The 15,526-nt window shown below is 43.5% G+C and overlaps 1 protein-coding gene across 10 annotated transcripts in view; it reads left to right on the plus strand.

Moving 5' to 3' along the window:
• The first annotated feature begins 480 nt into the window (after positions 1-480).
• Positions 481-15,526, plus strand: part of LOC122550924 (glycogenin-1-like) — a 110,149-nt gene continuing 95,103 nt past the window's right edge. For all 10 annotated transcript variants that reach the window (XM_043692389.2, XM_043692391.2, XM_043692394.2 and 7 more), the window contains exon 1: positions 481-710. In XM_043692389.2, the coding sequence (XP_043548324.1) occupies positions 701-710 (10 nt within the window). In that variant the 5' untranslated portion in view covers positions 481-700. The remainder of the gene's footprint in view (positions 711-15,526) is intronic.

Consider the following 15,526-nt stretch of genomic DNA (forward strand, 5'->3'; position numbering starts at 1 on the left):
ATCCAAAGTAGATAAACAGAAGGCTGGAAGAACACAGCAAGCCAGGAAGCACCAACTGTCAACGTTTCGGGTATTAACCCTTCTTCAGGACTCCTGACTTGTACCTAGTACTGTAGAAGGTGGACTGGCTTTGGAGACTCAGGAATAGCTTTCTAGTTGCAGCATTCTTAGCCTCTGACTGACTCCTGCAGCCACAGCATTTACACGGCGAGTTCAGTAAATGGTCAGTGTTATCAAAGGGGGACTTCAAATAACTTCAGGAAGCTGATAACGCCCCGTTATCACATACACACGCAGGTAGAAAAATGATTTTAGTTATTGTCAACAGGGGAGATTGGGAGTGTGCAGATTTGATTTCTCATGTAGTATGTCCTTTTTAAAACGGAGTCGAGGTGGACTTTACCCCGCCCCAGGAGGCTGATTGGATGTTGCAATGTGAAGAGGTAACTCCCTCTCTGTGTGTGTAAGAGCAGAGCTGGAAGGTGCATTTGTGAAGCTCCTGTTTTCTGATCACCGCGGCTCCCGTAACCTGCTGCTCCTGCGAGAGAGGGAGACCAGTCCTGGGCGAGTTGACAGTAACATTGACTGCTCCCAGCCCCCAAACCCAGTTTCTCGCTTTCTGGATCTGGATTAAGCAAAGTCAACGATATACATAGTACATTTCGCACTCATAAAAAGCTTCACCGCAAGAACCTCTATTATGGTGTCGGGTGAGTTTCTATAATTTGTATTGACCTTGAGGTTTGTTGCATTAAAGGCTTCCCCGCTATCCCAGTGTGTGGTTTGCAATGCCCTGTGGCCAGGTTTGAATCTCTGACCTCCAGCTGCCTCGCTCAATAGTGACCTCTATAAGTTAGCCTCAGATCTCTCTCCTTGTTCCCTGGATCAGCCGGCAGCTCGGTTCCTCAGTGAGCAACAGGTCAGTCCAGGGGTGGGAACAGACAGAGAGAGAGAGAGAATAAAACCCCAACTGCACCAGCCTATTTTCAAATCCTGCACGGATATAAAGACATCATTCGTTCTGAAATCTCTTGATGTGACGGTCGAAGCATTTCATCGTGTTGTGAATTGTTGAATGGTATTAATCTATGATAATGCTGCTTGTATTTTGGGGGGGGGAGGTAATTGTTTAACTTAATCCCTTTTCTCTTTAGCTTTCTCTACCCTTTTTCCTGTCTCTTTCTTCATTAACCGTTGGTGATTGAATATAAGGTTAAGGATAGACAAGGGACTGACAGGTATGTGGTGGGTCGGGGGGAGTGTAGCTGAGACAATAATCAGATCAGCCAAGAGGTGAAAGAAGATCTCACAGTGAAGGTGCTGGCAGGTTGGCATCAGCTCTGACCTGACTGCAAGAGAATAAGCCAGCTATTTGGTGAGTGTCTGGTAGGTGGTTACTGCATGTTTTATTGCTCCGGTTTGGAATAGTATAGGGGCTAGTGGGAGAATTAATAAAATATATTGAACAAAAGAATAAATTATTTCATTAGTTAATTAAAATAAGATTGAGGAAGGCAGGACAGGTTTGAGAGCATGTTGCTGGGAAAGCACAGCAGGTCAGGCAGCATCCGAGGAGCAGGGAAATTGATGTTTCGGGCCAGAGCCTTTCATCAGGAACAGGTAATGTGTCATGGCTGCAGGATGTGGGAGCTGTGGGTAGCAAGTGTGGTCGACGGCAGAAAACATCTTGAGTACATTTTGACAGGTCAAACAGTTTTGGCTCAGAGTTAGAGTTGGAGGTTGTCCTGCAGAGACTGCGACATGTCAGGGAGAGGCTAAGTTACTGGATTGATTTAATGCTCAAAGGCAGCCACACCCCCATGCTAGGGGGTCTCCGGTTTAATCAGGGACAAGAGGGTATGTCAGAAAGTGAGGCAGTACACGGAATCCAGATGACTGAGTGCAGGAACATACTCTCGCAATTTCACCAACAGCTTTGAGGTTCTTTCTGCTTTGTTTTGGATGAGAGTGAGGGCTGTATGATGAGATGGGTAAATTGACCGTACCACAGTGATACAGGGATATTTTTTAATTGGGTTGGGGGGGGGGGGGGAGGAGTAAAAGGAACATAGCATTGGTAGGGGAAAGTGTAGTGTGGGGGTAAAAATGGTTAAAAAGCAGAAATTTCTGGAAAAGCAGATCTGGCAGCATCTGTGTAGAGAAATCAGAGTGAATATTTCAGGTTCAGTGGCTCTTCCTCTGAATGGTAGAAATTATTCCATTTCTAGCAACTGGAACAGCAGGAATGGAATCAAATAAATTCCTGAACCACAGTACAACAGCGCTACACAGCAGGCTCCAAAGCACTGAAGGTGTCACCTAGACAGAGGACAAAATGTCTGCAAATCAACGTCCTAGCTCAGCCAATATACCCACAACCACGGCAATGATTCTATGCAGTAAAGTACATGAGTCCAACAGGCTATGTTGTCTTCGGGATGCCGTGGTTCAGACCATCTTATCAGAGTGAGAGGATCACTGACACGTCAGCAAAGGGAGTACACTGAGGGCTAATTGGGAATTTTCTCATCCGTTTTTAACCTAACGTGACAAGATTCCAAGTGGACTGGGTCAAAATTGAAGATTTCTCGAGCTATTCTTTCCTGAATTTAAGTGCATGCTTTTGTGTCCAGTGGCTGGGTGATGCTGAATAGCCTATCTGGTTTAATTCTTACTTTTTTTTTAATAATGATTTGATACAGTTGTGTGGCTTGGTAGACTACTTCAGGGGTCAGTTGAGAATCAGCCATATCACTGTGGATCTAGATTCATGTATAGGCCAGACAGAGTAAGGATGACCGATTTCACGTCTTAAAGGGCAACAGTGAAACTAATAGGTGTTCATGACAACGTGGTTGTTTTATGATCAGCATACCAATACTCCTCTTATTCCGGTTTTATTTAAATAACTTCAAATTCCCCAGCAGTCACAGTGAAATTTGAACTCTTGTCACTGGATGATTAGTCCTGAATGTAACCATTGAACTACTGGCTACTGCAGGAGACCATCCCAAGGTGATTATTATCAAACAAAATATAGGACCAAGTCGCACTTGATCTCATTAGGACTGTTGACCCAAATTTGTCTGGGCAGTGTTACGAAGATCTACATTAAAGTATTATTTGAGAGCTTTGATCCTAAAATCCAGTTGTCATCCACTTTAATTTTCAGTTCTGTGAAAATTTACCTTTTTTTTTCTTAAAGGTCAGAAAGTCATTTAAATGGTGTGTTAAAACAGTATTTTCAAGAAGTCAGGGGATTTTAGCTAAATGACCAGCAAGCAACCTGTTGAGATAATTGCTAAGGTGTTTGCTGACTTATCACTTATGACTAGCAGAAAGTGAGGACTGCAGATGCTGGAGATCAGAGCTGAAAAATGTGTTGCTGGAAAAGCGCAGCAGGTCAGGCAGCATCCAAGGAGCAGGAGAATTGACATTTCAGGCATGAGCCCTTCTTCAGGAATGAGGAGGGTGTGCCAAGCAGGCTAAGATAAAAGGTAGGGAGGAGGGACTTGGGGGAGGGGCGGATGTCCCCGCACCAACCAACCCAACCGCCCTGTGGCTGAACACTTTAACTCCCCCTCCCACTCCGCCAAGGACATGCAGGTCCTTGGCCGCCTCCATCGCCAGACCATGGCAACACGACGCCTGGAGGAAGAGTGCCTCATCTTCCACCTAGGAACCCTCCACCACAATGGATGAATGCAGATTTCTCAAGCTTCCTCATTTCCCCTCCCCCCACCTTATCTCAGTCCCAACCCTCGGACTCAGCACCGCTTTCTTGACCTGCAATCTTCTTCCCGACCTCTCTGTCCCCACCCCCTCTCTGGCCTATCACCCTCACTTTAACCTCCTTCCACCTATCGCATTCCCAATGCTCCTCCCCCAAGTCCCTCCTCTCTACCTTTTATCTTAGCCTGCTTTGCACACCTTCCTCATTCCTGAAGAAGGCCTTATCATTTATGACCACTAGACTAAGGGAGGAGCAGGAGCAGGTTTGTGCAGAGGGAAGAGATCCATAACAGCAGAGGTGCTATTGTTAGAATCTCCAGAGGAATCTGTTCCAGAAACAAAAGGCTGTGGGGTGTCAGAGAGTAAGACCTCTGAAAAGGCTTTTGAAAATGAGTTAGCGAGCTCATGTTAAAGAAATAGTGAGCTGAGTTAGCAGCTTCAGATTTTTGTGGAGAGCAATTAACTAAAGTAAAATAGACAAAAGTGAGGACTGCAGATGCTGGAGATCAGAGTCAAGATTAGAGTGGTGCTGGAAAAGCACAGCAGGTCAGGCAGCATCTGAGGAGCAGGAAAATCGACATTTCAGGCAAAAGTCCTTCATCAGGAAGTAAAATAGAATTTAGTGAATGCACAGCAATTTAAGAGGAAACTAATTACAGCCATCTTAGCTGGAAAAAAGCTTTAGTGTGGAGATGAGGGTGACACCACGTTGAGATTTGAGTGTCTGTAAGGGTACTGCTGTGGTAAAAGGGATGAGATAATTCCAGTGGTTATTATGGAGTGATCTGAGATCTGACTTGGCCAGTGTTACTATCAGCTGGGAATATAACATTGGTATATAGGGTATGTGATGTTGGATTAGTCACTTGTTGCACATAGTGCCTTGTGTTCAGCTCTGTTGCTGTCAATGAAATTAAGTTTCTGTGTATAATAAGAGGCATTCTGATACCAAATATTTTATATGACAATCTGAGATGAATACATACTAATAAAAATCTTAATAATGTCGCAACAGGAGTAGACTATTTGGCCCCTCAAATGTGCTCTACTATTCATTTGGCCTTGAATCTGGCCTCAACTCCACTTCTGTCTGATCCCCATAACCCAAGTCCTCTACATTTCACAGAGGTCTATAGAACGGAAACAAACCTTTCAGTCCAACTTGTCCATATTTCCCAAATTAAACTAGTCTCACTTGCCTGCGTGTGGTCCGTACCGTCTAAACCTTCCCTATTATCCAAATGTCTTTTAAATGTTGTAATTGTACCATGCCTGAATGTAGCATGCTTCTTCGGACAGACAATTTGGGAGATTTGTGACCTTGACAGAGGAAATGCCTTCTCGTTTTCATCTACATTGGGTGACCTTTTGTTCTGAAACTTTGTTCCCCACTTCTAGATACCTCCCATGAGAGGAAATATCCTTTTAGTATCTCTGTCAAGTCCCCTCTGAATGTTGAATAATTGCACTTGGTTTGAAGCCAGTAGTGCCACAACGTAACTGATTTCAAGATTTATTTTGTTTAATGTCTTCACAAGTGATCTGTATCCCGGAGTCACAGGTATGCTAGTGAAGTTTACAGATGTTTCAAATCTATTGGAAGTGATGGACTGCAAACTTGACAGTGTGAACCTCAACATGATTTGGATATACTTTGAGTTCTATTTACCAGTTCCCATGTCGGAAAGCATAAAGGGCTCATAGAATCTTGCTAGCTTGTGACTTGAGTGGAAAGAAAATAATGTGTGTAACATAAGAAATAGAAACCAGAATAGGCCATTCAGCCCGTCAAGCCTGCCCTGCTGTTCAATAAAGCCATGGCTGATCTACTCCAAACGTCAACTCCTTTATGTGCCAGGGAGAAAGTATCTGCTGCAGATGCTGGAAATCAGAGTCAAAAAGTGTGGGGCTGGAAAAGCACAGTAGGTCAGGCAGCACCCGAGGTACAGGAGAGTTGACGTTAATGAAGGGCTTATACCTGAAATGTCAACTCTCCTGCTCCTCAGATGCTGCCTGACTTGCTGTGCTTGTCAGCACCACACTTTTCGACTTCTTTATGTGCCAGCCTTTCACAGCACTCAACTCTCTATCTCTTCAACCTCTATCCCCCAATATTTAAAACTCTATCTACCTCTTTTTTTTCCCCTGGAAAGTTAACAGAATTTACATTAAATTGAGGCTTTCTCAACAGTGTATGCTGTTGGCAGCAAGTAAAGTGAATCAGGTATTGTTTTATATTGAAAGATCAATATTGAGCTGAAAATAGTAAAGTAGGAATGCTACTTTATAAATCTCTAGTGCCATTACACTTAGAATGCAATGTATAGTGCTGGTCCCCATGGTATAAAATTAATTTTACATCTACTGAAAGAAGACAGAATAGCAAGCAGCATGATTTGAGAGAAATCAAGGGTTTGCATTAGGAGCAATTATGTAAAACAACATATTCTCACTGGGAAAGAGAGACTGAGAGATGATATGCTATTTGGAATTCTCTTCCAGTCTTTGCAGTGCACTTCCTCAAATGGCTGTGGAAGCAGTTTTTGACTATTTTTAAGGCAGAGGTTAATAGATTCCAGATGGTCAAGGGGATGAGAGGTTATCTGGGGTAAATAGGAATGTGAAGTAATTCAATTGGCAGTCATCTTATTTTACAGGAGAGCTGGCTCGAGGGACTGAGTGGCCTGCTCCTAATTCGTATGTTGTTCTTGGGACACAGCAGAAACTGGATGGTGATGAATCAATTTGTCGTGGTCTACTTGTCCATCACAATGACATGGCTTGCACTTGATGGGAGAAAATTCAAAACTAATCTATGGATACAATTCAACAAGTGCAAATCGATAGAATAGACACCACAGAGAGATAGTCCGCACAGTTTGTACTGAATCGATCAAATTAAAATTAAACAGATTTCCATGTGAAACTAACAATTCATAAACAGCAATGTAAATTTAAAGGATGCAATTCTAACCGTGGTGCAAAAGCAAAAGGTTCTGAAGGTGTACATGTGTATAACATTTTAAATTGTTACGGCATGTTCAGAACTTGGAATTTATTAATAGAACCAGACTGTACAAAAGGCAGGAGGTTCTGGTGATTTTATCTAAAACATTGCCCTGACTTCAGCTGGAGTATTGCATTTAGCTCTGTGCACTAGCCTTTAAGAAGGATGGGAAGGTGTTAGAGGCTGCAGAGAAGATTGATGGGATGAGTAACTTCACTTACGTTGATAGATTGGAGAAGTCAGAGCCGTTGTCCTTAGAGAAGGGAAGGGTGCGAACAGATTTGAAAGAGGTGTTTGAAGTCATGAGTTAGTCTGGGAGAAACTCTACCCATCAATGAAAGGATCAAGACCCAGATGACACCAATTTAATATGATTTAATGAGAAACAATAGTGACACGAGATGAAATATTTTTATGTAGCCAGTGTTCCGGATCTAGAACATATTATCTGAAGGCTCATTCATAACCTTCAGGGAAGGAAATCTGCCATCCTCGCCCGGTCTGGCCTACATGTGACTCCAGATCCACAGCAATGTGGTTGACTCTCAACTGCCCTCTGAAAAGGCCCAGTAAGGCACTTGGTTCAAGGGCAGCTAGGGATGGGCAATAAATGCTGCCAAGAGTGAATTTGAAAAAGGGTGTGGTGGGGGAGGGTCAACTGTGGGTAAAAAGAGTTGGATCATTATCTGAAGAGGAAGGACTTGTCAAGACCATGGAAAGAGGTTGGGGTGGTGGGAGTAGGTGAGTTGTTGTTACCTGGAGCTGGTGCACTCACTGTGGGCTAAATGACCTTCCTCTATGCTTTAACCATTCACCGTTCGATTATTCTGAGTAATTTGAGACATCTGTGGTGGCCATAGCATGCTTTCTGCAATGATCAGTTAGCTTTGGGACCTGAGGTCTCCACCAAGTTTACACTATCTGCTTCTGTTAGAGATTAATTTATTAGGCTTGATTGCACTATTCTTACTTAATGCTCCTGCCAGGATAAGAGGGGAATTAGATGGACCTTTGCGATGGCAGGATTCTTGATTAAAGATTGATGAAAAGGAATTGTTATTGATGGCTAAAACATAGTTTTTGAATTCATTTGTGGGATGAGGATAAGCATTTATTACCCATTCCTAATCAGTCACCCTTTCGTGGATCTGGAGTTACATATAGGCCAGAAGAAAATTTGGCAGATTTCCTTCTCTGAAGCACAATACTGAGTCAGATGGTTTCACAACAATCAATAGTGACTGCCATTCGTCTAGCTTTTTATTCTGTACTTGTACTGAATTCAAGTTTCACCATCTGCCACATTGGGATTGGCCATACTGAATGGTGGAGCAGCCTTGAAGGGCCGAATGGCCTACTCCTGCTCCTGATTTCTGTTTGCAAGACTGGTTAATGTTCTGATGTCATGGGTGCCAATGGTTGAGGATGGCATGCCCAGTGACATTGCCTCTAGGCCATTCAAAGGATCTGGCTTGCATGTTTATTTCTGAGTGTGATGATTTTTAAATAGGTAAACGTTTCTCATCAGTTTTCCCTAACTTTGACATGAGGAGAGAAGTGATACAATTAGATTCAGGTATCAATGAAGAATGTATGCAGGGGCCACAGGTAAAATCCCAAGTTATCATCTCCCCTGCTGAAATGACATGAATCTGTGCAACACAGGCTAATTTTTCTCATGTATGTGTCTAATTCAGGCCAATGTGTGTTGGCTATTCCTCATTGTCCCTAGCAACATAGCAGTGAACTACTGTTTTTAACTATTGAGGTCGATGGTCTAAAGATACTCCCACAATGTGTTGGAATTGCCAAGATGGGACAACAATGTATCCAAATTGGGATATGTCATGGGTGGAAACTTAGGTGGTGATGGTGTTATTAAGTAGCTGCAGCTTTTCCTCTCCTAAATGATGAATTTTGGGCACTGCAGCACTCTTGGTTAGTAGATGTGCTCTTCCTGTAAATGTTAGGCATTGCAACTGCGATGCGCCATTGCTGGAGGGGACTGTGTCTTGAAGCTTGATGGAGTATCCATGGGGAAAGTGAGGACTGCAGATGCTGGAGTACCAGAGTTGAAAAATGTGGTGCTGGAAAAACACAGCAGGCCGGGCAGCATCCGAGGAGCAGGAGAATCGGCGTTTCAGGCATAAGGCCTTCTTCCTGAAGAAGGGCTTATGCCCAAAACGTCGATTCTCCTGCTCCTCGGATGCTGGCTGGCCTGCTATGTTTTTCCAGCACCACATTTTTCAACTCTGGACTATCTATGGCTTTGCCCTGGATATTCATGAGGCAGAGCTGTAAGAAGAGCTTCAGAAACAAACCAATCCGAGCGTGAGACAATACCGTGATGGTTGGCATAGTATGGGAAGAGTGGGAAAATGTTCAAATGAAAATCTAAACTAAGATTAAGGAGAAGAAGTTAGTGCATGATTTGTAATAATATGCAGATGCACAGTACACCAATCACATTTTGTAAATAACAGCCAACAAATCATGATGGAGCATTCTTTAAGAAGATGTAGGGAATCCTGAGGGACAGGATTCACATGTATTTGGAAAGGCAAGGACTGTTTAGGAACAGTCAACATGTCTTTAAACATGGGAAATCACGTCTCACAAACTTGATTGAGTTTTTTGAACTAACAAAGAGGATTGATGAGGACAGAGCGGTAGATGTGATCTATATGGACTTCAGGAAGGCATTCGGCAAGGTTCCCCATGGGAGACTGGTGAGCAAGGTTAGATCTCGTGGAATACTGGGAGAACTCGCCATTTGGATACAAGGCCTGAACCCAGGTCTGCATGGATCTCTGGATTAGCAGTCCAGTGGTAATACAACTAGGCCATCTCTTCCCAGTGGACTTTCCCATTGTCCAAATAGCTTTCAATCCCAGTCATGACTTTCCTCCCCACTAACCCTCTGCAGCTGAATTACAAAGATTCACCAGACTTTTGACAGCACCTTTTTTTTCCCCTGGTCTCTGCTCCAACTGGCCGACTTTCTATTCTGAGACTGTGACCCTTCCTTCTCAGCTCTCCAGCCATCAGAAATGTTCTTCCTGCAAAGTTAAAAGTCACACAACACCAGTCCAACACCGGCATCTCCAAATCGTTCTTCCTGCAGTTATCTTGGCCGGCCCAGTGGGAATTATAGATGGTTCAATGACAGGAGAATGAGGGAGATTGATTTCAGAAAATGTGGTGGAGGAAATGAAACAAAAAAAGCCTCGACTTCATGAGTCCACAGGCAATACGGAGCAGAAATGATGTGAAATAAATAGGAGCTCATTGTCTTGACCCCTTTCCAGTTCATTCAAAGCAAGACACTCAACTAGAATCACATGGTGAAACCATTCTTCCCATTGTGCCCCTGCCAACAGCAATGATGAGCTACATCCTCTTTCCTAGTTATCGGAGCCCTGTAAGTTACAACACTTCAAGTTTAAAACAGAAACTTGGATTTATGAACTGTTGACTAACTCTTTCAGGCAGCAAGTCCCAGATCCCCACTCCAAAAAACAAAGCCCAACTCCCTGCTGTCAATGATTTCAGATTAATAGTCCCTGTAAATTCCTTTTCTGTCTGTGACATAACTGAATGTAGTTAAGTGTTGCCAAACTAAAAATAGCAAATAGCGACTGGTTGACCTTTAGGAGTTGGCTTGAAAGGTGTTGAAGAACAGGCCAGAGCAAATGTAATGGAGGGATGCATTATTAACTATTACTGTACTTTCTTTTAGCTTTGTAGCTACCTTATAGATAAATGAATGTAAACCGGTATGGTGTAGCCCTGCGTGGAATTTGTTTTGTGCTGGGGCTTACATGGGATGTCAAGGTGAAAGAAGAATCCAAGACCCAAGGTGCATGATGGTTAATTTGGCCAAGCCTGAATCTTGCGACAGTTAGCAGATTCTGAAACACACATTGGTCTGTGAATAGCGCTTGCATCAAAGAGAAATATACAAAGCCTTTTTGCTTGTTAGAGCTCATAAACATGTCTGCCCATGCCAGCCTCCAGATTGATAATGATGTGAGAGATAACAAGTGAAGTCTGTGTCTACTCACACTGGGATTTGAGATTTCAGTGCAGGAAGTCCGGCTAGGGGACGTCTGGAAATGAAATTGTGCAGTCCCTGTGTCGTGCTGGTGGAAAGCCAGTGAGGATAATTCCAGAGCAATTAAATGGGCTTGAACAGAACAGCACATTAGTGAAAAAGGCTTAAATAAAGAGAGTGCAAATTGGCCAGTGTTACTGTACATAGAGCACGTCAGCGGATTGATCACCTGAGATTAGCTCACACATGCTGGGAAACTTGCATAGTGTGTGTACCGTGGTATAGTTGCGTAATAATGATGTACAACATCCTGTGGAAACAGTCTTCAAGTTGTCAGTTGTCACTGATAGCCAGAATAGGCATCAGATAGAGTCTTAGACCCTGCTTTAAATTCTACTAGATAGTTGAATATAAGTCGGTACTCAGGTGTAGCAAATAACTATACAGCACTGAAGCAGATTTTGTTCTTTTTGATGTTTAGGCTCCTCATTCATCATCTAACCTAGTCAGTTTTAAGCTTTTGTGGCTTTCTTTCTTATTTATTCATCTAGTATTTCCTTAAGTCAATGCTATCACCTATTTAAAAACAAATGAGGAAAGCCTTTTTCTCTCTTTGAGGATTGAAAGTCTTTGGCATGCCCTTTCTGGAAAGGCAATGGATGGAGAATCTTTCAATGTTTTTAAGGCAGAGCCAGATAGTCTTTCATCCCCACGGTAATCAAGAATTTATCAGGGAATGCGTGGGAGGTACAACTGTGGTTAAGATCTGATCAGCCACAATCTTATTGAATGGTGGAGCAGATTTGAAGGGCAGAGCGGCCTACTCTTGTTTCCTGTTCGTATAAAATAGTCTTTACTGAATTTCTTAATGGTGGGATTCAGATACTTCCTTCTTACATGTTCCTGTGCTATGGTATCAAAGTTGCAACATATTTGAAGGGAATTTTACCTCAAATAATTCCAAAGCCTTAAGAACAGATTGTCCTTTGGAATATAAACCACTGGTGTTTGCCTCCTTGCTTCCTATTCACTATGAATCATGCCTTGTTCTTCTTAAAAACCTGGAAACACACATTTAAGAGATGGCACTGCCGAATTGTACTTTGTACTGCCAGTAATAGCCTTGGGAAGAAAGCAGAGAAAACTTATAATGATCCCAGGGATTTTAATAGTTGACAGGCGAGAGAAGCTGAGTTCACTCTTGGGAAGTTCTAGGAAGACTTGATGACTGTGTGCACAAGATGACAAGGGATTTTGATCAAATAGACACAAGTGAGAAACTGTCTCCCATGACAGAAGGGTGGGTAAAGGCGATTTTAATTAATTGTGGAGACTGGACAGAGGAGAGTTTTATTTTGTACAGTGTGCCTGTGATCCAAAGTGCATTGCCCGAACGGATGGTTGGAGCAGATTCCGGGGTAAGTCTCAAAAATGCAATTGGGCAGGTGCTTGGAAAAGGAAAATAAAGAATGTTCCTGTGAGGAAAGAGCATTTCCACAAAAACACGTCCACCTTCCAAGCTGCTCCGTATATCCCTTGGTTCCCCTTAAAGAATAAGAATCCGTCCTTTCCAGTTTTAAATACGTTCAATAATTTAATATGCTTAGTTCTTGTAAAGAGCGGACAGGGGTATGATATGGTGAATGGTGTCTTTGCCCTGTGATTCTATAAGTACTAGCAGTCAGCATTCAAAGTTTGGGAGAAGACTTGTAGCTCGGGTGCTCGTTGTTGTGGTTCTGTTCGCCGAGCTGGGAATTTGTGTTGCAGACGTTTCGTCCCCTGAATAGGTGACATCCTCAGTGCTTGGGAGTCTCCTGTGAAGCACTTCTGTGATGTTTCCTCCGGCATTTATAGTGATTTGTATCTGCCACTTCCGGTTGTCAGTCCGCTGCAGTGGCCGGGATATTGAGTCCAGATCGATGTGCTTATTGATTGAATCTGTGGATGAGTGCCATGCATCTAGGAATCCCCTGGCTGTTCTCTGTTTGGCTTGTCCTATAATAGTAGTGTTGTCCCAGTCGAACTCATGTTGCTTGTCATCTGAGTGTGTGGCTACTAAGGATAGCTGGTCATGTCGTTTCGTGGCTAGTTGGTGTTCATGGATGCAGACCATTAGCTGTCTTCCTGTTTGTCCTATGTAGTGTTTTGTGCAGTCCTTGCATGGGATTTTGTACACTATGTTGGTTTTGCTCATGCTGGGTATCGGGTCCTTCGTCCTGGTGAGTTGTTGTCTGAGAGTGGCTGTTGGTTTGTGTGCTGTTATGAGTCCTAGTGGTTGCAGTAGTTTGGCTGTCAGTTCAGAAATGCTCTTGATGTATGGTAGTGTGGCTAGTCCTTTGGGTTGCGGCATGTCCTCATTCCTTGTCTTTCCCTTAGGCATCTGTTGATGAAATTGCGCGGGTATCCGTTTTTGGATTCAGGATGATCCAGGAAATGATTACAGATGCACACAACAGACTACACAAATACAGACAAGAAATTGCGCACCAAAAATTGTTAATTCCAAAAACCACCAATCAGGAATGGACCCGAACCATAGAACAGGCCATCACCATAGGACAGAACAGGACCACACACCGCAGAAAAACGGCACTAAAAGAAAAAATGGCCAAACTAACACACAACAGAAAGGACACCACAACACACTCCTGGGTTAGAAACCTCTCCCACAGACAGCTCACAGACACGGAAAGAACAATACTGACCAAGGGACTCAACTACAACCACAGGGACGCCAAGACAGCAGACGTCCTAGCAGCACTAGAATGCACACTCAGAAACAATGGACTGACAGAAGAGACACAACAAACAGTGAGACAAAGTATCATACCCCTGATAACAAGGAAAAGACAAACACACAACCTCAACACCAAGGAAAGGGAAGCACTAAAAGCACTAAGAAACGATAAGAACATAATCATACTACCAGCAGACAAAAAGGCAGAATGACGGTCACCCTAGACAAAGCAGAGTACATCCAAAAAGTGCAACAACTACTTGCAGATATCAACACCTACCAAAAGAGGGAGTTTGACCCCACCCCACAGCTCACCAATAGGATAAACAACACACTGAGGAATCTACAAAAAAACGGACAGATAACCAGGTTTGACCTACAGAGAATGAAACCTGAAAGCAACAACACCCCCAGATTCTATGGACTACCTAAAGTGCACAAACCAGACATCCCACTCAGACCCATAGTATCACTACCAGGGACACCATCACACAAACTGGCTAAAGAACTACAGCAGAAACTGAAACACCTGATCAGCGGATCCAGACACTCTATACAGTCCACACAGGAATTCTTGGGCATCATCAGAAATATACGCGTAGACAAGGAAGAAACCATGGTCTCATTCGATGTAACGGCTCTGTTCACCTCTATCGACAAAACCCTAGCCAGAGAAACAATAGCCAACCTGCTGGACATAGGTTCCCCGTCTTGTTGTCTGTTCTCCATCAACAAAGACGGCATACCCAAACTACTGGACCTGTGCCTCACAACACACTTCACATTCAACAGCCAAATATATGAATAAATCAACAGCACACCCATGGACTCACCCATCTCTGGACTCATAGCAGAAGCGGTAATGCAAAGGTTAGAATAAACAGTCTTACCGCAAATTCAACCCAAACTCTGGGTCAGATATGTGGATGACACCTTTGTAATCATTAAAAACACAGAAATAAAGAACACACACTGGATCATCAACGCCACACTCACAGGAATCCGATTCACCAGAGAGGAAGAAAAGGACAACCAACTCCCATTCCTAGACGTGATGGTACAGAGAACACCTAATGGAGAATTCACCACAAAGGTATACAGGAAAGCCACACACACAGACCAAGTCCTGAACTACGAAAGCAACCACCCCAACACACACAAAAGAAGTTGCATCATTGTTCAAAAGGGCCACGACACACTGCAGTACACCAGGACTGCAAAAAGAGGAAGAAGAATACCTCTACAATGTATTCGCCAAAAACGGATACCCCCGCAATTTCATCAACAGATGCCTAAGGAAAAGACCACGGAATGAGGACATGCTGCAATCCAAAGGACTAGCCAAACTACTATACATCAAAAACATTTCTGAACTGACAGCCAGACTACTGCGACCACTAGGACTCATAACTGCACACAGACCAACAGCCACTCTCTGACAACAACTCACCAGGACGAAGGACCCAATACCCAGCATGAGCAAAACCAACATAGTGTACAAAATCCCATGCAAGGACTGCACAAAACACTACATAGGACAAACAGGAAGACAGCTATCGATCCACATCCATGAACACCAACTAGCCACGAAACGACATGACCAGCTATCCTTAGTAGCCACACACTCAGATGACAAGCAACATGAGTTCGACTGGGACAACACTACTATTATAGGACAAGCCAAACAGAGAACAGCCAGGGAATTCCTAGAGGCATGGCACTCATCCACAGATTCAATCAATAAGCACATCGACCTGGACCCAATATACTGACCACTGCAGCGGACAGCTGGAACTGACAACTGGAAGCGGCAGATTCAAACCACTACAAATGCTGGAGGAAACATCACAGAAGCGCTTCACAGGAGGCTCCCAAGCACTGAGGATGTCACCTAGACAGGGGACGAAACCTCTGGAACACAAATTCCCAGCTCGGCGAACAGAACCACAACAACAGTCAGCATTCAAAATCAAGCTTCTAAGACCCATGTAAATAC

The sequence above is a fragment of the Chiloscyllium plagiosum genome, unplaced genomic scaffold (assembly GCF_037043375.1).
Source record: "Chiloscyllium plagiosum isolate Xiang-an unplaced genomic scaffold, Cpla_swu_hap1 HiC_scaffold_6, whole genome shotgun sequence".
NCBI classification, from domain to species: Eukaryota; Metazoa; Chordata; class Chondrichthyes; order Orectolobiformes; family Hemiscylliidae; genus Chiloscyllium; species Chiloscyllium plagiosum.